The 23,209-nt window shown below is 44.9% G+C and overlaps 1 protein-coding gene across 1 annotated transcript in view; it reads right to left on the reverse strand.

Annotated features, from left to right (window-relative positions):
- Positions 1–23,209, reverse strand: part of WTIP (WT1 interacting protein) — a 238,722-nt gene that overhangs the window by 157,655 nt on the left and 57,858 nt on the right. The window contains exon 2 of the mRNA XM_030204445.1: positions 131–232. Within this exon, the coding sequence (XP_030060305.1) occupies positions 131–232 (102 nt within the window). The remainder of the gene's footprint in view (positions 1–130; positions 233–23,209) is intronic.

Genomic DNA, 23,209 nt, shown 5'->3' on the forward strand with positions numbered 1-23,209 from the left:
AAACTTTCTCCTATTTGTTTTAAATCTATCATTCTCAGACTACAGTTACAAATTTTGCCATCTTAAGAGAATAAAACCAACAACAACACGCACACTTAAAATGGAACTGAGAGCGGGTCATCTCACTTACCACAGGAGCAGCAGGTGAAGCAGTTGGTGTGGAAAAGATTGCCCATAGCCTGGCAAGCTTGACTTGCTCCATACACACCCTTCCCACATTTTATGCATATACCTAGGAAGAAAAGAGGGGGGGGGGGGGAAAAAAAAAAAAACTTTCTATGAATGTCAATCGTTCCTTTAAAAACAATCACAAGGAAAACCAGAAAGCTCTTTTTCTTTCCTTACAAAATACTTTCCCTACCTCCCACAGCCCAAAGTGAGTGAAAAAAATACAATAAATCATTGTCAATTGAAGCCAGGTGTGAAAACCCAGTTATGAACATTTTCGCAAAATGGCACTGAAGAAAAACAACAATTCTTCCCCCAAACAAATGAAAGAAAGGAAAAAAAATAGGTATGGAGGAGGAAAGGGAGGAGCAAAACAGGACAAAAACATTCTGAAAGCAGGTAATAGTTTCTGTGGGAGACGCCTGCCAGTGAAACACAAGGACTAGGAACAAATATCCTGCTTGAAATGAAGACTGGAATTTAGGATGGGTCACTTTATGGTAAAGATACTTCACTATGCACTGGCAAAAAAAAAAAAAAAAACAACCCAGCAACTGTTAAGATTCCAACTGTTCAAAAGAGAGCAATTTGCCCACTTTCAGAAAACAAACAAAAAGATTTAAAAAGAAAAAAACAGACCAAAAGTGAACTGCAGTTAAACCCTTCAGAACATTAGAAGGAATTAACAGCAGCAGAGGCGTGAGTTCTGGAAATTATGTTTTTCCACTTTTATTTATGTTCTTGTATGTATTATTATGTAACCATTATGGTATTCTTTATTTTATTTATTTTTACTTTGCCTTGGTCATTGTGAATTGAAAGGCCGTTGAAAATAAAACTGATTGAGTGGCTGATAATTGAATATACTTACGTGACGACAACAGACCTAGCTACGCACAATTATTTTCAGCTAACAGGTTTGCAAGTACGCTGTAGTGATGGAGCTCCATAGTTAACAAAACAAAAACTCCTCAATTTAAGCTGGACCCCTTGGACAGATCATAGTTTTGTTAGGAAGGTCATGTTTCTGAATCCTTTAAAGAAAGCTGAACCTCTAGAGGACTGCGCAATAATTTAAAACGTCCAGGTAGTCAGCAGGACTATTCAACCTGACTAAGCCACTTTTAGTCACTCCCCTGTGATGTCCCTGCAGTACATCACTCTGAGCATTTATGCTGAAAGGGAAGAATATGTGTGTAAGTACTACTATTACTTATCACTAGACATACGCAGCGCTGCACACTGGACATAAAGAGACAGTCCTTGCTCCGCAGAGCTTACAATCTAATTAGGACAGACAAACAGGACAAATAAGAGATAAGGGAATTACTAAGGTGGGGATGATAAAATAAGGGTACTGAACAAGTGAGTAAGGGTTAGGAGTTAAAAGCAGCATCAAAAAGGTGGCCTTTTAGCCTAGATTTGAAAACGGCCAGAGATGGAGCTTGACGTACCGGCTCAGGAAGTCTATTCCAGGCATATGGTGGCGTACCAAGGGGGGGCGATCCGCCCCGGGTGCAGGCCGATGCAGGGTGCCGTGGTGCGCGCCTGTGGGCTCCGACTTCGCGAACTTCGCTCGTTCGCTGCAGCTCCCTCTGCCCTGGAACAGGTTACTTCCTGTTCTGGGGCAGAGGGAGCTGCAGCGAACGAGCGAAGTCGGAGCCCACAGGCGCGCACCGCGGCACCCCCCCAGCGGCGAGCACCCGGGGGGGTGTCATTTCGCCGGGAAGGGGGGGAAAGTGTAATTTCGCAGGCGGGGGGGGGGGGGGGGGCACATCAGCGATCCGCCCCGGGTGCCATCCATGCTAGGAACGCCACTGATGGTGAAGCAAGATAAAAGGAACGGAGTCTAGAATTAGCAGTGGAGGAGAAGGGTGCAGATAAGAGAGATTTACCCAGTGAACGGAGTTCCCAGAGAGGAGTGTAGGGAGAGATAAGAGTGGAGAAGTACTGAGGAGTTGCAGAGTGAAAGCACTTGTAAGTCAATAAGAGGAGTTTGAACTGTATGCGGAAACGGATAGGGAGCCAGTGAAGTGACTTGAGGAGAGGGCTAAAATGAGCATAGCGACACTGACGGAATATAAGTTGTGCAGCAGTAGATCAGATCAATGAAACCCTCTTATCTCCTTCCTAAACCACGTGTCCACTAGTGACTACTGACAGCTACATAGAGTCACTAACTGTTAGTCGCAAACTGCTAAGATGTCACTAAAATTACAGTAGCACGCAGTTATACTACCAATAACTGCCTTCACACTCTCTAGAAAGTTTCAATAAAGTTCCTCAGATTTCCAGACCCTTCTCTGCACCCCATTTGACTTCTTCCTGTACCTCTTGGGGGTACGGGGAACTAGTTAAGACCTCCTGTAGTAGATAATGGCAGATAAAGAAAAAAAAAACTAGCCCATCCAGTCCACCTTATTGAGATTCTTCCACAGGGAAGACCACACCAGGCTCCCCACTCCCACCAACTTCATTACCCCTCCCACTACCACTCTTTCCATCTGTGCCAAGCACACCCAAGACTAATACAAAGGAAAGGATCATTCCAGCCATCTGTCCTATTGTTCTGTAAGCATATACAACACTGCGAGCCTAGTTGGACAAAGAAATATTCACGTATCTGAATGTAACTCACCTTGAACTCAGATTTGGAAAAGGCAAGTAATTAGATTTTAAAAATCCCCCAAAAAGTTTAAAAAGAGTTAAAAGCATCCCTATACAATACAACGGAACCCTAGGTCTGTAGCAATTCTTTAGACTTGACTGAAGGCAGCTTGGAGCAAAAGGAAATACATGTGTGTGTTAAGGGCTCCAAGAGACAAATAAAAGGACTTTACAATATGGAGGTAATTCTCTATAGATTGTCTTAAGATAGGTGCCAGGATGATGCACACTAAGGACTGGATTTTGTACATGGCGTCCAAATGTAGGCGCTGAAAAAAAAAATGAGCGCTAAGCACTGTTCTATAAATGGTGCCCAAATTTGGGTCCTGTTTATAGAACAGTACTTAGTGCCAGGATCCAAGCCCAGGATTTACATCAACTGAAATAATCCTTGCACCTAAATTAGGCACGAATCTGCTAAATATGTGAATAATTTCTAGGAACATCCATAATCCACCCACGCTCCTCCCATGGCCACGTCCCCTTTTTGGATACACATGGAAAAGTTACAAGCACATCTTTACAGAATCCCAACTAGGAAGATTCATGTGCAAACTTCAATTGTTGCCAATTAGCGCCAATAATTGATTGTTAGTGCCCAGTTATTGCCAAGTAACTGTTCATTTGTCAATTAAGTTGCACACGCAATTATGGAATATGCCTGATATGTGCAATTTTGGGCGCCATATATAGAATCTAGGGGTAAGCGTGAATTTATAACAGCAGTTGTGCATGCCAATGCCGCTATAGAATACTAGCGTAAGTCTGCATTTACGTACCTAATTTGAAGCGCAAGCACTTAAGTTAGTTCAAAGGCGGGTGTAAATGCTTGATCCTACGTGTAGGCAGATAGGCACATAAATGATAGCATTCTATAACCTGTGCATGTAACTGTCTGACACATCCCCGACCCACCCAGGCCCCCACCCCCTTGAAGTTGCACGCTCTGGAATTTGAGTGTACAACTTACAGAATAGCGACTAAGGGCAGTTACGCACGTAACTGCCAATCAGTGCCAATTAACACCTACCTTGCCAATCATTAGTTAAGGCCAATTAGCAGCTAATTAAGTCATGAACCTGCTTATTTTCGAAGGAGAAAGGCGTCCATCTTCCGACACAAATTGGGAGATGGGCGTCCTTCTCCTAATGGTGGCCAAATCGGTATAATCGAAAGCCGATTTTGGCCGGCTTCAACTGCTTTCCGTCGCAGGGACAGCCAAAGTTCAAGGGGGCGGGTTGGCAGTGTACCGAAGGCAGACGGGGGCGTGGTTAAGAGATGGCTGTCCTCGGCCAATAATGGAAAAAAGAAGGGCGGCCCTGACGAGCACTTGGCCAACTTTACTTGGTCCATTTATTTTCAGGACCAAGCCTCAAAAAGGTGTCCGAATTGACCAGATGACCACCGGAAGGGATCAGGGATGACCTCCCCGTACTCCCCCAGTGGTAACAAACCCCCTCCCACCCTAAAAAAAAAATTAAACACATTTTTTGACAGCCTGTATGCCAGCCTCAAATGTCATACCCAGCTCCCTGACAGCAGTATGCAGGTCCCTGGAGCAGTTTTAGTGGGTGCAGTGCACTTCAGGCAGGCAGACCCAGGCCCATCCCCCCATACCTGTTACACTTGTGGTGGTAAATGGGAGCCCTCCAAAACCCACCCAAAACCCATTGTACCCACACATAGGTGCCCCCCTTCACCCATAAGGGCTATGGTAGTGGTGTACAGTTGTGGGGAGTGGGTTTTGGGGGGGATTTGAGGGGCTCAGCACACAAGGGAAGGGAGCTAATAACCTGGGAGCAATTAATGAAGTCCACTGCAGTGCCCCCTAGGGTGCCCGGTTGGTGTCCTGGCATGTGAGGGAGACCAGTGCACTACAAATGCTGGCTCCTCCCACGACCCAATGGCTTGGATTTGGCCGGTTTTCAGATGGCCGGCCTCGGTTTCCATTAACGGCGAAAACCAATGCCAGCCATCACTAAGGTCGACCCAAATGTTGAGATTTGGCCGGCCCCGACCGTATTATTGAAACAAAAGATGGCCACCCATCTTGTTTCGATAATACGGTCGGGGACGCTTCTTTACGGGGCCGTCCCTAGAGATGGGCACCCTTATAGATGGGCGCCCCTGTTCGATTATGCCCCTCTAAGTGAACCTTTTACTATGCCACAGTAGCGTTTTTGGTGCACACTAAAAAGTAAGCGTGCACTAAACGCTAGAGATGCCCATATATTCCTATGGAAGCCTCTAGCATTTAGTGTGTGCCAATCATTAGTGTGTAATAAAAATGCTACTGTGGCTTAGTAAAAGACCCCCAAAGCCACGCACACAACTGATCTTATAAGCTGTGCATTCACATTTACGTGCTAGTCAGAAAAAAAAATATTCTAATCATATATATTAAATACATTTTTGAATTTTAGATATTTGAATATGGGTAACTCATTCTGCGTATAAGTTATATACAAGTCAGAAGTTTTGGCATGCAATTTTCTAGAATTAGGGGTTGTACCTGGGTGAGTCAGTGCCTGTGGGCATGTCTACGGGCAGAAATGGAGCAGCTGTGGCAGTTCCTCCACCTGCTGCTACAAATAGCAGGTTTGGAGATGTGATTGTCTTCCTTTGTTGACAAAAATCTCCCAAATATTTGCATTTATAACATTTGCTGTCTGGAGTTTTGCTTTTCCTGGTACTTGACCTCCAGAGGTGAAAACGTTTTGGAATGAATTAAGCCCTTGGTGATTCATTAAGTAGGAAAAGCTAGCTATTGTCTGCCCTATAATATTTGGTCTACCTGGAGGCTTACTTAGCTTTTTCTACAGTAGCAGGAGGCTCCGGGAGCTGTGAGATGACATACAGTCACCTTCAGATGAAGAAATGTAATGTGTACCCAAGATCAATCCCACAATACACAGGGCCTGGCCAATTGGTAAAACAAGCAGGTTGTATAAGACTGTACTGCACATCTTTCATATGAGGCGAAGAGGCGAAAGGGGCTCATTTCAAAGAGGGATGCCCAGGTCCAAATGTGTGGCCAGTGTCTGAAACCTCCTTGTTTAGGTAGAAGCAGTCAGGAGAAGGGCTTATCCTTGACTCACTCTAGTCTACTATCCACATCCACTGGTGTTACCCAGCATCTATGACTACTGCTGACAGTGCAATTTTGGATTAGGAAGGCCAAGGAAGCAGGAAGAAGTGAGGCTTGAGGCTGTGGAAGCCCTGACACCCATTGTATCCTCTGTGCTTCTTTATTCAGAAATTTGCAGAAGTTCTGATAGCCAAAGCATCTGAAGAAAGAATCGTGTGGTCTCAAAAGCAGAGGCATAGACAGACCCATTTTTTAGGAGGGCCCAGGGTTAACTTGGATGGGCCCTTCTACCCCCCCCCCCCCCATAGATATATAAAATATATAGGTTTATTTTTACCTTCCTGTCAGACTTCTCCCCCCTCCCCCACACACATTCAACATCTCACCCTCTCTCCCCAATCCCCCGCCCAAAGACCGGCAACTCCCCTCTCTCTGAAACCCCTCCCCTGAGTACCTCAGAAGCGTCCTTTGCGACTGCAGCAATTCATTTTCGCTGCCTGCGCCAGTCACACAGACTTCCCATTGTCGTGTTCCACCTTTGCTGACGTCACTTTCCTTTTCCTCACTGGTGGAACATGGCAGAAGAAAGCCTGCGAGACCGGCGCTGGCAGCAAAAATGAATCACTGCGGGTGCCAGGGATACACCTCTGAAGTACATGGGGGAGGAGGTTCAGAGAGAGGGGCAGATGTCGGGCTGCTGGTGGAGGAGAGGGAGAGAAGGGAGTGTGGTGCTGCTGCTGCTGGGTGGGCCTGAGCCAGGAATGGGTAGGCCCGAGTCCACCCATAGCTGTGCCACTGGTCCACATACATTATCGCTTTTGGATTTTTATAGTAAAACAGTACAAAGAATCCCTTTCTTTCCAAGACCAACAGTCACTAGAACTCTGTTACAAAGACTTAAGAGGAAGTTTTTAGCTGGTTAGATAGGTGAAAGGTTCACAGGTAATACTATAGCTACTTAACCTTTCCATTGTGTCACCAGGAGCACACAATGCTGATGCAGAGACCCCTGCTCCACAGAGCTTATAATCTACTTTTCCAGCTGTGGAGCTTCAAGCTAATTTTGAAGAGAAACTACCACAGTGTTTTCCATTTCAACATTAGCTTTTGCAAAGATTGTGGCTATATGGAAAATAACATGGAATAAAAATCAAAAATCAAATCCCTTGCATTCACGTTCCTTCCACCAGCCTCCTTCCTGTTCCTGGGAATGCCCCTTGTATTCCATGACTAAATCTAGCTGCTGAGGAAATGGGAGCAATTTTATCCCCAAGGATTTACCCCGTTAACATCTTACTCACTCAGTTAAACCTTTCGTTTTCAAAATTGCCCTCTTAAAGTCAGAGGAAGTTTGGGGATGTAGTGGGGCAAAATGGAAAACCCATTATCAATAGTTCTGTATATACCCTGGTTGTTCAAAAAGTTGAAAATTGTCATTAAATGGTATTCTTCTTTGAATGTTGTGTTTTGATGCCAAGTGTTCCAAGAAAAAAAAAAAGATTTGAAATAAACTCAGAGGAAGTACCTATGTGATGCAGAGTGTATTTAGGAAGCCTGAACATTTTCTTATAGAATTATTGAATTATCACTGGGGTAGAGGCATAACTCAGCACAGTTCCGTCTAATGTCATTTCTTCACAGCCAAAGCATTTTATAGGAAATGACTCATAACCACCAGCTATGAATATGTCTAGATTATTCTCTCTGTTCAGATGTGTTTTAATTAAATAACTCACTAGTCGTTTGCTGAAGGTCTGATCAAGGCAATCACTGCAACTTGTAAAAAGCTTTTCGGTAGACTCGAGAATGTGATTGCCTACTTGTGTTGACAACAACTTTCTTTTGAGTAGAAACTGATTATTCATTTTAGTCATGGAACTGTACACATTATTGTCGACGTGGCACACGGGTTGCATGTGTTATTGTGCGTTTGGCACAAGGCTATACACATCACTTCTGCACAGGTCATGGGCTCGTAGGTATATTTAATTTTATTCTGGCCGATCCTACTATATAAATGAGCTGTGACCGACTCACCCACAAATGCGCAGTAGAGAGCAGCTGCCATCGACGTTCCGCGCATGCGCAGCAGGTCTCACAGATCCATTGCCGGCGTCGCTGTCCCGCCCCTTCCACCGAGGGAGTCTATTTGCCTTGCTAAGGGGAGGGCGACATCAGATACAGCAGCAGCAGCCCTCGCTCAGAAGCAGACGGCCACAGAGTCCAGCGTGGGAAGCGTCTTTATCCGTACCCCCGCCTGCCTTCCCTTCTCTCTCAGCTGACAGCTCTGCCTCTGGTCCCGCCCTTGCGGAAAAAGGAAATGAGGGCGGCACCAGAGACAGAGCTCTTAGCTGAGAGAGAAGGGGAACAGGGAAGGCAGGCTCAAGCGTCCAACCTGTTCGCCTTTCACTCCCGCCGGACCCCGAGGTAAGAACTTTATAATCAGAGGACAGGCAGGGAGGGGGCCTGGAACTAGGAGGACAGGGGGGGGCATGGAATTCGGAGGAGATGCACGGAGGCCTGGAACTCCGAGGACAGGGAGGGAGGGGGACCTGGAACGTGGGGGGAGGGGGGCATGGAACTCAGAGGGGGGAGGGAGGGGGCCTGGAACTCGGAGGGGGAGGGAGGGGTGTACTGTAGACATTGACTCATTTCTTCCTTTCACTATTTCATTACATTTTTCTAAACACAAAGCTCGCCTGTTTTAATGGGCTTAACGGCTTGTAATGGAATAAAACAGCTGTGAAACGGTTAACTTGCTTGTCTGCGGCTAACCAGCCAGTTTCAGCGGCATTTAACCAGGTATTTTAGCTGAAAATGACCAATTAGTGCCAAACTGCAAGTCGGCCATATTGGGAGTGTTCCGGGAGTGGAGACCGGTTAGGTCCTGATCAGTGCGTTTTTTTCTAGCAAAATAGGTGCCGGTACTCAAATGCTAGGCCACCCTTCAGGGGTGGAGTGATCACTGAGGGATCCACTCCATAATAGCCAGGACCCTGCAACCAGTCACAGATTCTATGACAAGACAGAATTGGTGTGTAGAGCCTGAGCTCTTTCATTAAAACTTGGGGTCCAATAGGTCAATCTTAGCAGACAATGGAAAAGGTGCCTGTACTCAGTACCCCCAAGTACCCACTCAAAAAAAGCCCTGGTCCTGATATTCAGACCTAACCAGCCAAGGGTAGCAGATAAAGAAGACCGCGTCTTTATCCACTAACCCATGGCCACTATGGCCAGTTAAGTCTGAATATCAATTTAATCAGTCATGCGCACTAACTGATTAGTGCGTGAACCCTTACCACCTACATAAGGGGTGGCAGTAGAGGTTCACGTGATAATGGCCACGCGCTAATGTGAAAATTAGTATGTGGTCATTAATGAGGAAAATAGAAAAATCAGCCATTTTACACCAGCGGTAAAAATAGCCTTAGAATACGGGAATGATCCACCTAAGGACGCTCCAAGGCCACGTTTGACCTCACCACGTAATTCCTTTAGCGCACAACTGCTGGGGGGGGGGGGGGGTTATAGATATGGGAGGGACCTGTACAGCATTTACATGCTAAGATTAAAGAATACTGTCTGTGAAGTTTCAGGCAAGCTTCATCACTGCTCTGCTACCTCACTCCCAAAGTGATAAGCATGCAGTTTAAATCCAATATTGTAAACATACATAGGGTTACCATACGTCTGGTTTTACCTGTACATATCCTCTTTTTGAAGACACGGTGGGCAACCAGGTAGGTTTTTGCAGCCTGCTCATTTGTCTGGATTTGCGGACGAATGGGCAGACTGGCGGGCTGACGGGTCTAAGGGTGTCCTTTAATCCCCTTCTTTACCTTACTGTAGTGCCCTGGTGGTCCAGTGACCTCTTCGGGGCAGGAAGAGCCCCCTCTTTCCTGCCCAGCATGGCTGCAGACTGTTTTGCTGCCTCCCACCCCGGTGCCGATTCAAAATGGCATGCTGAGAGTTCAAGCAGCGGCCTCGCAAGACTTCCGCAGAATTCTTGCAAGGTCACTGCTTGAACTCTCAGCAGTCATTTTGAATCGGTGCCGGGATGGGAGGCAGCAAAAACAGTCTACAGCCGTGCCGGCAGGAAAGAAGGGGCTCTTTTCTGCCCCGAAGAGGTCACTAGACTACCAGGGCACTACAGTAAGGTAAAGAAGGGGAGGATAGGACACTCTTAGAGGGAAGTGACAGGGGGCGGGGTAGGGCGTGACAGGCGCAGAGCATATATCCTCTTTTTGGAGAGAGCAAATATAGCAACCCTAAGCACACAACATCAGCAAGATAGAGTCTCAATTCTTAAGCAAATCTGCTTTAATGTAGTAACTTAAACAAGGAAAAAATAACAAGTTTGTTGCCTCAAAATATTGTAATCCCCTGCACTTAACTTAAAAGCAATTTACAAACTAATTAACTTCCGTAAATCTCCGAAGACTTATCTCTTCAACAAGGCATACCACAACGATCAATAACTGTAGCTTAACACACCTCCACTGTACCCTATATTCTGAATGTTTTCTTTTCTATATCTAATTGCTTAAATTCTATGATGTCAACCACTCTCTCTATGTAACACCAATTTATCTTCTACTCTGGAACGGCGAATGCCACAATGGAACATTGTAAGCCACATTGAGCCTGCAAATATCACGTTCAAGGTATGCTCCCTAGTCCACAAAATCATTCACGGAGAAGCACCAGCCTACATATCAGACCTGATAGACCTACCACCCAGGAATGCCAAAAGATCGTCCCGCACATTCCTCAATCTGCACTTCCCTAACTGCAAAGGTCTAAAATACAAACTAATGCATGCGTCAAACTTTACCTACTTGAGAACACAGTTATGGAATGCATTACCGCGCAACTTAAAAACGATTGACGAACTAATGAACTTCCGCAAACTGCTGAAGACCTATCTCTTCAACAAGGCATACCACAAAGATCAACCAATGTGAACATACACAACTCCTCCACATATGTTCAGCACTGTCCTATAATATCTGCTTGTTATACTACCATCATGTTTCTTCATTATCATGTTGTCCAATCATCCTTCTGTAACACTAAATGTCTATTTTCTAATCTATTTCCACTATTCATGATGTATTGTAAGCCACATTGATCCTGCAAAGAGGTGGGAAAATGTGGGATACAAATGCAATAAAATAAATAAATAAAAAATACAAGTGCAACAAAAATAAAATAAAATTATTAGGAATTATTAAGGTATGGGTTGCAGAACTATCCAGAGTCACTGGGGAGAGGGTTTGGAGAGTGAGAGGAGTGGGGATCCAGCCCAAGGGGTGGGTTCCTGGATAACTTGTACAGGAAAACTGTTTCTGAGTGGCTGCTTGATAGTTAGGGAGGAGTCAGCTAGCAGTTGTCGGTGTGGTAATGATGACACAGCCCATTCACTTTAAATGGGCTATGTCGGCATTGCAGTGCGGCAACTTTGTAAAAGGAGGGGTAAGTTAGTCACTATTCTTTAACTTGCATGCACAATTTTGTGCACTATTTGCAAAATTGTGCGCTCAAGTTTATAGAATTAGGGGCATAATGACTTATACATCCAAAATTATTTGTGTAGCCTCAGAATATTATTTTTTAAAGTATTGTATGTATCACCAGCACTGGCCACATAAATATCCTTGAATACTGACCTCTTTCTTGTTTGTACATTGTGATTTTGCTTTGGGCATATTCCAGTTTATATTGAAGCAGAATATATAATTCTAACTAAATTCAATTACATTTATTAAAAATTTCTATTTGTTTTTTGACCACTGCCACACACTGAGCTAAGTATTTCAACATGTTACCCATAATGACTACCATTCTTTTCCTATGGGGTGACTCCTAATTTAGAGCCCAGCATTCTGTACCTATAGTTAGGATTTATTTGTGAGTATTCCTTTGAGCTTGTCCACAATGAATTTTATTTACTATTTAGATACCCAGTTCCCAGAGCTGGGGGGAGGGGGAGGTTAGAGAAGGCAAGAGGAGATGCTGGCAACTTGGGGGGGGGGGGGGTTAGAGAAGGGAAAGGGAGACGCTGGTCACCTGACAGGGGAGGATAAAGAGGGAGGGAGGGAAGAAAAAATGCTGATGACCTTGGGAGAGGTACAAGGAGAAGGAGACATGCTGGCCACTGGGGGGGGGGGGGGGGGGGGGGAGAGGAAATGCTGGCCAAAAGAGGGGAGGTGGTGGGCCCCTGTGGGGAGGTAGAGAGGTAGAGAGGAGATGATGGCAACTTGGGATGGATAGAGAGTACAGAGGGGAGAGGGAGATGCTGGAAACTGGGAGATGGGGGCTAGAGAGGAAAAAGAGAAATTCTGGCAACCGGAGGGGGAAAATAAAAGGAGAAAGGGAGATGCTGGCTCCCTGGGGGGGGAGGGGATAAAGAGGGATGGAGGAAGGGAAGGAGAAGGAGAGAGCGAGAGAGAGGTACAGGGGAAGGGAGACATGCTGGCCACCAGAGGAGCAGGAGATGAGGAGGGTGAGGAGATGCTGAACAATTGAGGGGTATGGAGGAAAAAGGGAAATGTTGGCCAATGGAAGGGTATAAAGAGAGGGGAAAGGGAGATGCTGGTCCCTGGGGGGAGGTAGAAAAGGAAAGGGAAGATGCTGGTCATTGTGGGTGAATTAGAGAAGGAGAGGGGAAGAGAAGATGCTAAAGTGGGAGTAGAGTCTTCAGGCACCCCTGGGGGGTGGGGTGCATGGCTGAAGTTTAGACTAGGGTGTCAGATACCCTTGGGCCAGCCCTGCCAGTTCCTCAGTTTCATAAGGAGCTCCTGCTGCAATTCCTCAGTCTGTGCATATACTTTGAATAATTTTGTGGCATCTGCAAATCTAATCCCCTCTATTGCTGCGTGACAATATACACACTGGTCCCAATACAGGTCCCTATGGCACTCTGCTATTCACTTTCCTCCATTGGGGAAACTGACCATTTAATCCTTCTCTCTGTTTCTTACCCTTCGGTCAGTGACAAACCCACAGTAAGGTAATGTGGAATTTCATAATAGCTTCCACCACTTTAACTCCTCGCTGATGTCAGGCTCACTGAGTTTCCTGGATCACTTTTGGAGCCCTGTTCTAAAGCTGGTATTCCACTAGCTAATGTCCAAACTAGAAGAAAGGAAGTATTTGGTTTTGGGTTTTTTGTAAATGTGTTCTCGTAGTTTAGAACACGGCTCAAGAGAAATCCTGGAGCAGTGCTTAACCATGACACAATTTCTTACTGGTTCAGCACACAGCTCTGCAAAAATGTGAGCAAAGTGGATTGAAAAACTATAATAAGGTTTAAATACACCGATGCATGAAATGACAATCCTCAAAGGCTGTATACCTATATAGAATTGGGTATTAAGCCAAAATTAAGAAAGTAAAAGCACAGAAAAAGCACAAGCATAAACAGAAGATATTTTGGAAAAGTGATATAAAATAATGAGTGGAGTGGAACAGGTGGATGTGAAGCGTCTGTTCACGCTTTACAAAAAATCTAAGAATAGGGGGCATGCGATGAAACTACAGTGTAGTAAATTTAAAACAAATCGGAGAAAATTTTTCTTCACCCAATGCATAATTAAACTCTGGAATTCGTTGCCAGAGAACGTGGTGAAGGCGGTTAGCTTAGCAGAGTTTAAAAAGGGGTTAGACGGTTTCCTAAAGAACAAGTCCATAAACCACTACTAAATGGACTTGGGAAAAAACCACAAATCCACATGTATAGAATGTTTGTACGTTTGGGAAGCTCGCCAGGTGCCCTTGGCCTGGATTGGCCGCTGTCGTGGACAGGATGCTGGGCTCGATGGACCCTTGGTCTTTTCCCAGTGTGGCATTACTTATGTACTTATGTACTTATGATTCTGCTGATATGGGCACGTGTTAAAGGGGTGGTGCCAGGACATGGCCACAGGCAGGACTAGCTAAACCATCAAGCAGGCTAGGTGGTTGCCTAGAGTAGAAGCTTCTGGAGAGGGGCAGCAAAAAGCATCTGTAGTAAAAACAAAAGAACAGGTCCTGTCAGTGACAGTCATGCATATTGGGAAGAATAATCTGAATCATAGTTACCTGATGGAGGGTCCACCTTAGGAGTCAGCACTCAAGAAATAGATGTAGGTGTCATTGTAGACAAAAAGCAGAATCTTCTGTTCAGTGTGTGGCGTGGCCAAAAAAGCAAACGAGATGCTAGGAATTATTAGGAAAGGGATGTTGAATAAGAGCGAAAATACTATTAATGCTTCTGAATCGCTCCACGGTGTGACCGTGCCTTCAGTATTGTGTTCAGTTCTGCTCGCTGTATCTCAAAAAAGATATAGCAGAATTAGACAAGGTTCAGAGAAGAGCAACCAAGATGATACAGAGGATGGAACTCCTCCCATATGAGGAAAGGCTAAATAGGTTAGGCCTCTTCAGCTTAGAAAAGAGAAGGCTGAGAGGGGATATGACTGAGTAGAGTAGAATGGGTAAAAGTGAATCGATTCTTCACTCTTTCAAAAAGTATAAAGACCAGGGAACACTCAATGAAATTGCATGGAAATACTTTTAAAACAAACAAGAGAAAACAGTTTTTCACTCAAAGAATAATTAAACTCTGGAACTCGTTCTGGAGGATGTGGTAACAGCAGTTAGCGTATCTGAGTTTAAAAATCATTTGGACAAGATCCTGGAGGAAAAGTCCATAGTTTGTTATTGAGAAGGACATGGGGAAGCCACTGCTTGCCCTGGAGTTGGTAGCATGGAATGTTGCTACTATTTAGGTTTCTGCCAGGTACTCGAAACCTGAATTGGCCACTGATGTAAGCAGGATACTGGGCTAGATGGACCATTGGTCTGACCCAGTATGGCTATTCTTATGTTCTTATGTAATGCAAAGCACCAGCAACATGTACTGTTCCCTACAATTTCCAAACAGAGTAAATATTTTTTTCAAATGATCTTTACCTGAATGTAACTCACCATGAGCTACTACTGAAAAATGTGTGAGCAAAATCTAAATAAATAAATATGTATGTATATGCACACGTGCATGTATAGACACACACCTACACATACATACATGTGTGTCGTCCCCAGTACATTTTTTCTAGCAAAAAAGGTGCCGGTACTCAAATGCTAGGCCACCCTTCAGGAGTGGGATGATCACTGAGGGATCATTCCACAACAGCCAGGCCCCCTGCAACCAGTCACAGAATCTATGACAAGGCAGAGTTAGTGTGTAGAGCCTGAGTTCTTTCATTAAAACTTGAGGTCCATGGGTCAATTTTAGCAGTCAATGAAAAAGGTGCCGGTACTCAGTACCCTCAAGTACCCCCTCAAAAAAAGCCCTGGTCATCCCCCTCTACCCCTGACAGAACTTCTGATCCCACCTCCTACCCCCTGCACAGTCTCCTATCCCTCCATCCCCTCCAAAACTTCTCCAATCCCCCTCTCACCCCCACCACAGTCTCTGATTGCTCTCCTACCCTTGGCACAACCTCCAATTCCCTCTCCCATCCCTGGCATAACCTCTAATGTACCCTTTAACCCAATTTGAACAGTCCCCCCTACCCAGGGCCTATGTTTGTCCCTAGTGGTCCAATGAATGCTATATCACTAGAGGGAATGGCAGCCATTTTTACAATGGAGACGCTAGGGACTGAGATAGGACTGGGGGAGGCATGTTCAAATTGGGTAGGAAGGAGATCAGAAGTTGTGTTAGGAGTGGAAGGGGGAGATTGGAGACTGCCAGGACTGGAAGGGTGGATCAGAGAGGGGCCAATGATTGTGTTGGGGTGGGTGGGAGGGGCAATTAAAGCTTGCCAGGGTGGGAGGATGTGAAGGAGGGGAGAACACAGTACTCTGTAGGCCAGAAAACAGAAGTTATGTAGGTGCCAGCTGAGATTCAGAGCCAGCACTCACATAGCTAATCTGGCAAAATTAGGGCTGCTATGGGTCTACAAGACTGGTTAGCTATGTGGGCACCGGCAGTGAATATTGTTGGCACCCACATAACTCTTGTCTCCACCCCCTGTACCACCCCTGACCTGCCCTCTTGGGATATGGTTAATTAGTGCTGATATTCAGTGGCGCTGTCCGGTTAAGAGCTGTTGAATACTGGTGGCTGGGCAGGAACAAGCAATTCAAATGGGCAGGAGGCTCTGATGCCCATTTAAGTCACTTTGAATATCAGCCAGATATGTACATAGATATATCTATAGAATAAAGTTTAGCATCAAGAATAATGTCCAATCTTCCGTTTTTACAGAATCATTTTGGCAAGGGTGGTGTGGGGGTACCCATAACTGAATTTAATTATTGGCACCTGATTGATGTTTCAAGACTCTGCTCAGTGTGAGGCGACGGCTAAGAAAGCAAATAGAATGTTAGGTATTATTAGGAAAGGAAAGGAATGGAAAACAAAAATGAGGACATTATAATGCCTTTGTATCGCTCCATGGTGTGACTGCACCTCGAATATTGTGTGCAATTCTGGTCACCGCATCTCAAAAAAGATACGGTGGAATTAGAAAAGGGACAGAGAAGGGTGACAAAAATGATAAAGGGGATGGGATGACTTCCCTATGAGGAAAGGTGAGGAATGGCTAAAGCGGCTAGGGCTCTTCAGCTTGGAGAAAAGATGGCTGAGTGGAGATATGATAGAGGTCTATAAAATAATGAGTGGAGTGGAACAGGTAGACGTGAATCGCTTGTTTACTCTTTCAAAAATACTAACACTAGGGGGCACGCAGTGAAGCTACAAAGTAGTAAATTTAAAACGAATTGCAGAAAATATTCCTTCACTTATTGTGTAATTTAACTCTGGAATTCGTTGCCAGAGAATGTAGTAAAAGCAGTGAGCTTAGCGGGGTTTGAAAAAGGTTTGGCTAGCTTCCTAAAAGAAAAGTCCATAAGCCATTATTAAAATGGACTTGGGGAAAATCCACTGCTTATTTCTAAGATAAGTAGCATAAAACATATTGCACTGTTTTGGGATTTTGCCAGGTGCTTGTGACCTGTATTGGCCACTGTTGGAAACAGGATGCTAGGCTTGATGGGCCTTCTGTCTGTAGCAGTATGACAATACTTATGTTCTTAAGTTCTAAACCTTGGGATGAGTCTAAGTGCCTAAATGTTAACTGAAGGGAGGCATAAGGCTGAAAGTTTGCTTAGGGCACCAATTACCCTGCATCAGTCCTGACCACATGCTCAATTTTAGCAAGGTCTGATGTGACCTTATAGCCTTGTGATTTCAAGAATGTTTGACAAGGAAATTTTTAGGATGAAGCTGTAGTCTGGAAACACCATGATATAACTTGGCTTAGGCAAAGATGAGCAGTGCATTAAACAAAAAATCAAAGGGAAACCTTTCACCACAGATAACAGGCCTGCATGGTTTTCGCTGAACAAGGCTTCATCTAAGTCCCTCCCCTGATATGAGCAAGGTCAGCAAACAGCAGGATGGTGAATAAGCAAAAGAGGTCCCGTGTGCTCATTAGGAGCATGGGGAACACATGTTAAACAGCAGCCAGGCTCTCTCTCCTTCTCTGTACGAACAGGAGAAACTCTTATTCCACATTGCCAAGCCTGTCAACTCTCAACAATGCTTTCCATGTCTTTTCTAAAAAGAGGATTCAACGCTTGTGCCACGTCCTTGGTAAACCTTTATTTCAATGTATGGGCATCTCTCCCTGAAATGTCCAAGGCAGACTACATCAACATAAAGCATCATAAAAACAATGATAAAATACTAAATATATCTTCTGTCATCTCTTACCCCCCCCTCCCAAAAAAAGAACCAAAATACATTAGATGCCTGTTATTAAATGCTGAAATGATCCTATTGTTTCTGGATCTAAGCTTCCTAACAAGCAGGTTTTCAGAGTTTCATAAGAAAAAAAAACATGACAGACAATCCCACCATATAATCTTTCTGTCGCTTAATATTATTAATTTCTCATTTTATTCCCAGTTCCCTTACTTCCACACAACATGCTTAAAATTTCATAGGTGTGGCGGATGTGGAAACAGCTGTGCTCGGTGTGGGACTGAAAACAGGAAGGCATTATCAGAGAAAGGCAGCAACAACTGTTCACTGGATGGATGTATTTATTGTTTTGGATTTAGATCAGTCCTTTTCAATTGTAATTCAAGGTGAGTTACATTCAGGTACACTAAGTATTTCCCTGTCCCCAGAGTTGTGATTACTGTCTGAAATTAAATTGTGTTAACTGATTAATATCTAGATTGATCCACAGTAACACAGTAAATGATGGCAGACCAACAAGGTGGCCAGAGCCAGGGCCGCTGAGAGACTGGGCCAGCCCCCCCCCCCCCCCGAGGCTGCTGCACCGCAATCCCCGGTCTCCACCCACCCACCCCCAGCCCCGTCGACAGGGGGGACAAAATTCCCCGGGTCCGGGCCTCCAAGGGGGGCCCGGCGCCGCAGTCCCCGGTCTCACCCGCCTGCCCTCGGCTCCATCGACAGCCTCTCTCCATCCACCACTGGGCCCCCTGCATTCAAATAACAGCGCCTCACCTCCGTGTGAAAGCGCAGTGGCAGATCGCCTCCCTTAGGGCCTTCCCTCCCTGTGTCCCGCCCTCGTTCTGCTGCTAACTTCCTGCTTCCGCACGTAGGCAAGCATAAGAAACCCTACATATGCCATTACGTGGGAGTCTGCCAACCAAGTTCATTTTATACTTTGTGCTACATTCTTGCGTTATTTTAACATCTAAGTCACCAGTCCAGCATATTGCCAAGAAATGAAAGTATAAGGACCATATTGCTACATGATTGGAAGGATTAGATAGGGTGTTAGGTGTAATGAATTCCAGGTGCACTTTCCCATTTCTTCAATAAAATGTTCTATTTTCTTAATCAGCCTGCCATTTCGAAAAACACTTGCCTTATGTACGCATCTTCAGACGTCAACTAAACAGCTCATTCCAGAAATCTGACCGAAGAATTCCATACTTGCACCTCCTGAGGAACAGACTCCACCATAGGAATGCTTCACTTTCTGCTTTGATAATCATCTGATAGATGTTTTATTAATTCGCCTTGTCCGATTGCTTACTTCCCTGCAGGAATGTTGGTTGAAAAGTATCTCTAGCACCCGTCTAAGTAATATGTCTTTGGCTGATATAGGATGAGATGAAGCTGCAAGTTCGTCTAAAATGTCAGTCGTGTAAGCTTTGATGATTTGTAGCTACTCAGCTATTCGAGCTCCTCTTACGACAGTAGACAGGGTGCGCGCAGGAAGACAGGCCCGCTTGCTTACAGACTGCATTTGGTGGAAGGAAGAAACAGAGGGGATCCTAACTGGCGAAATGCATAACAGAGGAAGGTGCATCATAGCTAGTGCAGTTTTTCTAGTGAAAAAGGTGCCGGTACTCAAATACCAGGCCACCTCTTCATGGGTGGGGTGATCACTAAGGGACCCACCCCACAATCGCCAGGCCCCCTGCAACTAGTCACAGAATCTATGACAAGGCAGAATTGGTATGTAGAGCCTGTGCTCTTTCATTAAAACTTGGGGACCATGGGTCAATTTTAGCAGACAATGGAAAAGGTGCCGGTACTCAGTACCCCCAAGTACCCCCTCAGAAAAAGCCCTGATCATAGCAGAAAACAATTGTCAAGGCCTAAAATTAAGCAAACTACAGAACCATTAAGAAATATTTATAGTTTCTACAACAAGACTGAAGGACACAGAAATAAATGAGATTTCCTTAGAATATGCAGGGAGATGGAGGGAACGCAGCAACACAGTAACATAACATAACATAGTAGATGACAACAGATAAAGACCTGTACGGTCTATACAGTCTACCTAACAAGATAAACTCATAATATATGATATGATACGACCTAATCTATATTTGATGTTGATTTGTCCTTGCCATTTTCAGGGAACAGACAGTAGAAGTCTGCCCAGCCCTAGCTTTATTCTCCAACTACTGAAGCTGCCATTGAAGCACACTCCAGCCCATCCAAATCTCTCCAGCCATGATCGGGGCACAGACTGTAGAAGTCTGCCTGGCACTGGGCCTATCTCTCCAGCCTCAATTAGGCACAGACCATAGAAGTCTGGCCTTGTTCTCTAACTACTGAAGCTTAATCTGTCCAGCCGTGATCAGGGCATAGACTGTAGAAGCCTGTCCAACACTTGCTGTGCTTCTCAATTACTAGTGTTGCCATCTAATTACCGCTAAGCTTGTTTGGTTCCATGCCTTCCATACAGGATTCCTTTGTGTTTATCCCACACATTTTTAAATTCTGTTAATGTTTTTATCTCCACCACCTCCAGCGGGAGGGAATTCCAGGCATCTACCAACCCTCTCCATGAAAAAGTACTTTCTGGCGTTATTCCTGAGTTGGCCCCCCTGCAATCTAAATTCATGTCCTCTAGTTCTACCACTTTCCCTCCTCTGGAAAAGGTGTTTTTGTATATTAATACCTTTCAAATATTTGAATGTCTGAATCATATCACCCCTGTCTCTCCTTTCCTCCAGGGTGAACATCTTCAGGTCATCAATTCTCTCCTCATATGTCTTGTGGTGTAAACCCCATACCATTTCTGTCACTTTTCTCTTACCCGCTTCAAGTCTTTTTATTTCCTTAGCAAGATAAGGCCTCCAAAACTGAACACAATACTCCAAGAGGGGCCTCACTAACAACCTGTACAGAAGCATCAACTCTTCCTTTCTTCTGCTAATTATATCCCTCTCTATGCAGCCCAGCATCCTTCTGGCAACGGCCACTTCCCTGTCGCATTGTTTGGTCATCTTGAGATCCTCAGACATCATCACCTCACGGTCCCTTTCCTGAACTGTGCTAATCAAACTCTCTCCTCCCAGCTTGTACATCTCCTTTGGATTTCTGCACCCCAAGTGCATCACTCTGCACTTCTTCGCATTAAATTTTAATTGCCAGACAAAGATTTGACTACTCTTTTCATTTTAATTCTTCTTATGGTTTCTACTCCCTCCGGGGAATCCACTCTATTGGCTATCTTTGTGTCATCCGTAAAAAAGCACATTTTTCCTTCTAACCATTCAGCAATGTCTCTCATAAATATATTAAACAGTATCAGCCCCAGTACTAATTCCTGAGGCACTCCACTACTCACTTTTCTTTCCTCCAAGCGAATTCTGTTGACCACCACTCTCTGTTGCCTATCAGTCAACCAGTCGGTACTGTGCTTTTTTTTCCTTACAGTAGAAACTGTGTGTCTGAACTTAAGGAAAATGTTCCCAGTATTTTCCATGTGAGTAGTGGTAAAATTAGCCTTTACAGCAATTGTTCTCGGCACTGTCCTAGGGGGCCAGCCAGTCAGGCTTTCAGGATACCCACAACGAATAGGCAGGAGGTACACTGCCTTGATCCATTGCCTTGTAAATGTTTTCACAGTTCTGATCCTTGTACGTTTCACGTTCTGCTGTCCAAAAAGGGCAGTTCAAAATGTAGTAATGCTGGATTTTGCTTCACAGATTTAAACAGCGTACTCTACATTTCAACATTAAAGCAGATACTGTAGCAAGACCGGCTTATCCACTCCTACACTAGCTAAGATAATATTCAACCACCTTTCTGATTTCGTATACAGCTTTCTATAAATTAGTCCCCTTATTTTCTAACACTTTTTTCTCTATCTGTCTATGTTACACCTCCGCTTACACCTATGCTGTCTATTCAAATGTTTTATTGTCTATTGTGTTGACATTGTAAGTAGCACAATATGCCATAGTATGTATGAATATTTTTACTGCTGTAATTGTCTATTGCCTGTGTTTGACTTATTCTTCCTGTACACTATCTTGAACATAAGAGCAGCCATATTGGGTCAGACCAATGGTCCATCTAGCACAGTATCCTGCTTCCAACAGTGGCCAATCCAGGTCTATACTACTCAGGATTTTATAGATCTCAATCATATCCCCCCTCAGCCATCTCTTTTCCAAGCTGAAGAGCCCTAACCTCTTTACCCCTTCCTCATATGGGAGGAGTTCCATCCCCTTTATCATTTTGGTTGCTCTTCTTTGAACCTTTTCTAATTCCGCTATATCTTTTTTGAGATATTGTGACCAGAATTGAAGGCAATACTGAAGGTGATGTCGCACCATGGAGCAATAGAGAGGCATTATAATATCTTGGCCTTATTTTACATTCCTTTCCTAATAATTCCTAGAATCCTGTTTGCTTTTTTGGCCACCGCCGCACACTGGGCAGAAGATTTCAGTGTATTGTCTACAATGACTGACTCCTAAGGTGGACCATAACATCAGGTAACTGTGATTCAGATTATTCTTCCCAACATGCATCACTTTGCATTTATCCACATTAAATTTCATCTGTCATTTAGATGCCCAGTCTTCCAGTTTCTTAAGGACTTCCTGCTATTTTTTGATAAGCTGCATGTTTTTTTTTACAACTTTGAATAGTTTTGTGTCATCTGCAAATTCCCCCCCCACCCCCCCCCCCCTTCACAAAGCTGTGCTAGCAGCTGCCGGTGAAGTAATGCCGACACAGCTCATTCAAAGCCACTAGTGCAGCTTTCTAAAAGGGGGGTTAATCAAACCACTCATTATTCCATTTTCCAGATCATCTATACATATGTTAAATAACACCAGTCCCAGTACAGATCCCTATGGAACTCCACTATTCATCCTCCATTGAGAAAAATGGCCATTTAACCCTGTCCAATAACCAAGTCCTAATCCACAGAAAGACGTGGAGGGGCATAATCGAATGGGGACGCCCATCTCTAAGGACGCCCTTGTGAATGGGCGGGGCATCCCGTATTATCGAAACAAGATGGGCGTCCAAGGCATTTGGTTGTGGGAGGAACCAGCATTCATAGTGCACTGGTCCCCCTCACATGCCAGGACACCAACTGGGCACCCTAGGGGGCACTGCAGTGGACTTCAAAAATTGCTCCCAGGTGTATAGCTCCCTTACCTTCGGTGCTGAGCCCCCCAACCCCCTCCCCAAAACCCACCCCCCACAACTACCATAACCCTTAGGGATGAAAGGGGGCACCTACATGTGGGTACAGTGGGTTTCGGGTGGGTTTTGGAGGGCTCCCATTTACCACCACAAGTGTAACAGGTGGGGGGGGGGGGGGTGGGCCTGGGTCCGCCTGCCTGAAGTGCCCTTCACCCACTAAAAACTGCTCCAGGGACCTGCATACTGCTGTGATGGAGCTGGGTATGACATTTGAGGCTGGCATAGAGGCTGGCAAAAAATGTTTTAGAATTTTTTTTGGGGGGGGGGAGGGGGTTGGTGACCACTGG

This window comes from Microcaecilia unicolor, chromosome 5, assembly GCF_901765095.1.
Source record: "Microcaecilia unicolor chromosome 5, aMicUni1.1, whole genome shotgun sequence".
In the NCBI taxonomy this organism is placed as follows: Eukaryota; Metazoa; Chordata; class Amphibia; order Gymnophiona; family Siphonopidae; genus Microcaecilia; species Microcaecilia unicolor.